Source organism: Histoplasma capsulatum, genomic scaffold (assembly GCF_000149585.1).
Source record: "Histoplasma capsulatum NAm1 scaffold_2 genomic scaffold, whole genome shotgun sequence".
Taxonomy (NCBI): domain Eukaryota; kingdom Fungi; phylum Ascomycota; class Eurotiomycetes; order Onygenales; family Ajellomycetaceae; genus Histoplasma; species Histoplasma mississippiense.
Genome location: NW_001813981.1, coordinates 3,647,341 through 3,651,990, shown reverse-complemented (window position 1 = coordinate 3,651,990; position 4,650 = coordinate 3,647,341). Strand labels below are relative to the sequence as shown.

Sequence of the window (4,650 nt, the reverse complement as noted above, 5' to 3'; positions counted from 1 at the left end):
TACAAAAGGTACCTTTACCATTGCGGTGTTATTACCTTTACATTGTGGCGCACTCACTAATGGGAGGTAGTGAGATGCGCTTGGCACGGTTACTGCCCAAGCTCATTCAAGATTTGGCACCCACAAAACGAGTCCAGTACGTGTAATACCATTACGACAGACTAACCATTCCAGGAAGAAAACAGCGCCGCCTGGGCCGTCCCAAAGAGGCAAAAGGCAAACAAAACACCACTTTCAATCATCAACATCAGCCCGATCATCACCTGGAGCTGGACCCGGACCAGGAACCTCCCCTTTCATCATCTGTATTTTCTACCCCCCGCAATTCTCCCCTGTTCCTCCCTGTACATATGACACCCTCTATATGGTTTCATGAAACCATGGATTTCGATATCAATGAATCTCTTAAATATTATTTGAGTGACCCCTCCTCTGCTCCTACCCCGGAAGCAGACCCGGAGCTGCTGGACCGCGAAAATGACCCTGAATCGTTAACCAGTCCTGTGATAAACGGGGTGCTAAATCCCATCGTCGACGCTGTAGCCGAAAACCCAGAAGGCCTGGGAAGAAGCAGCTTCTTCGACTCATTACAATTTCTTCTCAAGTGTGCCCCGACCTCTCGCGTCTCTCTACAAAATATCCATCAGCATGAACCAGACTCTGAACTCTCTAAACTATCTAGATTATCTTCCCAACTCCCGACAAAAGCCCTCAGCAAGATTCTGGATCTTGTTATCTCGGGTCTTGCTGTCGAAGCCGATATCATCCATCATGATATGGAGTCCGACGAATCCGATACTGTGCAACACCATAAACAGCTTCTGGAAATGTACGCATTCTTGCTGCAGTGGACATTGTCTGCAGTAGAGACAAAACTGGCAGAAAAGCCCGCTATAGCAGCCCACGTGCGACGCGGGGCCGGGAAATCAAAACCAAGGCCCGCTCCAAACGATGAACGCTGGGACTCTTCCATCCAAATCCAGACTGCCATGGAAGTTATGTGTAAAGTATTGAAGCTGAAGCTGGGAAAAATATTCATGACTACCTCTGATCGTGACACGTTTGTGAACCTTTTTACCAGGACAATATACCTAATTTTAGAAAGTGAGCAGCGAGTGAAGAGCATGTCTATTCGAATGCATGCATTCAAAGTGCTGTGCATTGCTGTTAAGCATCATGGCCATGCTTTTGGTAACATCTGATTTTGATACTTTCTTTGTTTGGGGTTCTTCGCTAACAAAAATACTAGGAGCACAAACCTCCATTGTCCAAAGCCTCACATACTTTGAGCACCTTTCAGAGCCCATGGCGGAGTTTCTTCATATTCTCGCTGAACAGTACGATTATCCGCAATTGTCAGATGAAATATTGAGGTATATAAGAAATGATTGAATGTTTAAATCCAATCGTTTAAATCCAATCCTCACTTACGAATTTAATAGGGAAATTGGCAACAAGGAATTCAATTCGAACGACAGCAAGGGGCCGAAATCGGTCTCAGCGTTTATTATCAGGCTTTCAGAACTTGCGCCTAGACTTATAATTAAGCAAATGACTCTTTTGGCTAAACAACTTGATAGCGAGGTGATTCAATATATATAATCCTTTGCGATGGCCAACGTTCGGTGTGGCTGACGATGATAAAGGCTTATACGTTGCGATGTGCGGTTATTGAAGTGTGCGGCAACCTGATATCAGATTTAAGCAAGCAGGAAGAAAGAAATGAGAACCACACAACGCAGATTAACTCATTTTTCGAGGTGTTAGAGGAACGATTTTTAGACGTCAATCCATATTGCCGATGTCGTGCCATCCAGGTTTATATGAAGCTTGCCGAACTGGACCAAAAATTTCCAAAACGTCGACAAACGGCAGCGGAGCTTGCGACTCGGAGTCTCGAAGACAAAAGTAGCAACGTTCGCAGGAATGCAATCAAATTGCTGGGTAAATTGGTGTCTACGCATCCGTTTAGTGTAATGCATGGTGGTCAGCTTTCGTACAAGGAATGGGATGCGAGACTACAGGCTGTAGATGCGGAATTAAACTCGCTGAGGCCTCCTCCCGAGACACCTGGCCTCGGCGAAGATGTGGATGCCACCAATATTGACAGTGAACTGCTTGACGATGTTACGCAGATGCCCGATGACTCTCCCTCAAAGGCTCCAAGAATGACCGAGGAACAGAAACAACAGGCTATGAGAAAGGCCGCCGAAGAAGCAGCAACCTCAGAACTGCTCACAAGACTCCAACTGACCAGGAAATATTACCTTGAGGCAATTCGATTTATCGAGGTCCTTCACCATGCTTCACACATCGTTTCACAGCTTTTGTCGTCCCGAAATAAAAACGAAGTGATCGAAGCAATGGATTTTTTTGTCATCATTGATGCTTACAAAGTTGAGACTGCCCGCGCTGGTATTAGACGAATGCTCCGCTTGATCTGGACCAAAGGCAATAGTGACGAGGGCAAAGGCGTTCAAAGCCATTTAATCGATTGCTATAAGGGTTTGTTTTTTGAGGCTCCGGACTCCTTTAGTTCTAACGATGCTGCGAACTACATCGCCCGCAACATGATCAGCCTCACTTTTGGGGCAACCCCCGCCGAGCTCACTTCGCTGGAACAGCTGCTCAGTACTATGATGAAAATTGGCCATATTTCCGATGTGGTTATTGCCAAGCTATGGCAGGTGTACAGTGTCCAGAAGAAAGAAATCTCCAAGACTCAAAGGAGAGGGGCAATTATCGTTCTTGGTATGATTGCTCTAGCTGACCCTGAGGTTGTGGTGCGAGAAATCGAAGCGATGCTTCGCGTCGGCTTAGGAACCCTTGGAAGGGCAGACCTTGTACTCGCCAAATACACATGCGTTGCCCTAAAAAGAATGAAATCCGGTCGGCAGGCAAAGTCGAAGGATGCCTCCTCTCCTAAGTTGTCGAATGACCATGCTGTACTGAGTAAACTAGCTGCAATTATCGAGATTGACTCGGACAGCAAGGAGTGGTATGGTGTTGCGGAACATGCGATTGGAGCGATATATTCACTCGCGAAACACCCCGATGCTCTTTGTTCTGAAATCCTTCGCCGGAAAACCAGGTTTGTATTTCAGCCACATGCACGACCCTGTTCATCTCAAGACAATACCAGCATGGCCTCTTGTAGCTTGGAGGAGTCTCAAACCCCTAGACAAAAAATGAGCTCTGTTCCACTGTCACAGTTACTTTTCATAGTCGGCCATATCGCTATCAAACAAATCGTCCACCTTGAACTTTGCGAACTTGATTTCAAACGTCGAAAGGCTGAGCAGGAAAAAAACAAAAGTACAAACCAGGCGTTCCCAAAGAAGCATGAGGCGTCTGAAGATGATGAACTCGATCTCATTGGCGGCACCACAGAAGACGATTTTACGGAAGCTATGGCTCATATTCGTGAACGTGAGCTACTATTTGGACCGACGTCACTACTTACCAATTTCGGCCCTTTGGTTGCTGAGATTTGCGCTAATAATAATACTTACCCTGATCGCAATCTGCAAGCTGCTGCAACTCTGTGCATGGCTAAACTTATGTGCGTATCGGGTGAGTATTGCGAGAAGAACCTGCCTCTTCTCATCACCATAATGGAACGATCAGAAGACCCAATAGTTCGAAGCAACGCTGTCATTGCCCTCGGCGACATGGCTGTCTGCTTTAACCACCTCATCGATGAGAACACCGATTTTCTCTACCGCCGACTTAATGATAGTGATGTCTCCGTCAAACGGACTTGTCTGATGACTCTAACATTCCTCATCCTTGCTGGCCAAGTGAAAGTCAAGGGACAGCTTGGCGAGATGGCAAAATGTCTCGAGGATGATGATAAGCGTATCGCTGATCTGGCGCGGATGTTCTTTACTGAGCTGGCCACGAAAGATAATGCAGTCTACAATCATTTTCGTTGATATGTTTAGCTTGTTGAGTACGGAGAAGAGCTTAGAGGAAGATGCGCTGCGGAGAATTATCAAGTTCTTGGCTGGTTTTGTTGAGAAGGTATGATTTCCATTCATCAATTAATGATTCTATTGCCATACCCATTATATTGACGTAATTCCCAGGATAAACATGCCAAACAGCTAGCCGAGAAACTTGCGGCCAGATTAGCCAGGTGTAATAATGAGAGGCAATGGAATGATATTACATATGCTTTATCGCTTCTGGCACACAAAAACGAGGAGATTATCAAGACAGTCACTGCCGGGTTTAGAGTTGTTAAGACAAATGCTTAGATTGAGCCTTTCTTCAATTTGAGAGATTTTCTCTTATAGCTTTTCGTTTTGACGTTGTATATGATTGTTGTTTTGTTGAAAGAGGTTTTATGAAAGTCTATAGTTCAGCTTCTATAACAATTGATGTTTATGAATACAGATTATTATAATTTGACATTCACTGATACACTCTTGTTTATCTCTCTATGATGATCAGTTTATAATAATGATTGGTTGTATTAGTACATTTCTTCCCGTCATTTTAATTTTGTTTCATGTTATTATATCATTCTGCAACATCGTGATTTGAGAGCTGCTATTCAATATGAGGAATAATTGAAAATATTTATTTTCATCTTTTAATTTTATAATTTTTTAAATATAAGTAGAAATTCACTTTATTCATAACTGT

The 4,650-nt window shown here is 44.2% G+C and overlaps 1 protein-coding gene across 1 annotated transcript; it reads left to right on the top strand.

Moving 5' to 3' along the window:
- Positions 1–380: 380 nt before the first annotated feature.
- Positions 381–4,259, top strand: HCAG_03124 (conserved hypothetical protein; the record flags this gene model as incomplete). Its single annotated transcript, XM_001542903.1, has 9 exons — positions 381–604; positions 683–1,104; positions 1,250–1,373; positions 1,443–1,584; positions 1,647–2,751; positions 2,962–3,091; positions 3,317–3,880; positions 3,945–4,023; positions 4,089–4,259. The coding sequence occupies 9 exons, from the start codon at positions 381–383 to the stop codon at positions 4,257–4,259; spliced, it is 2,961 nt and encodes a 986-aa protein (XP_001542953.1).
- Positions 4,260–4,650: the final 391 nt, after the last annotated feature.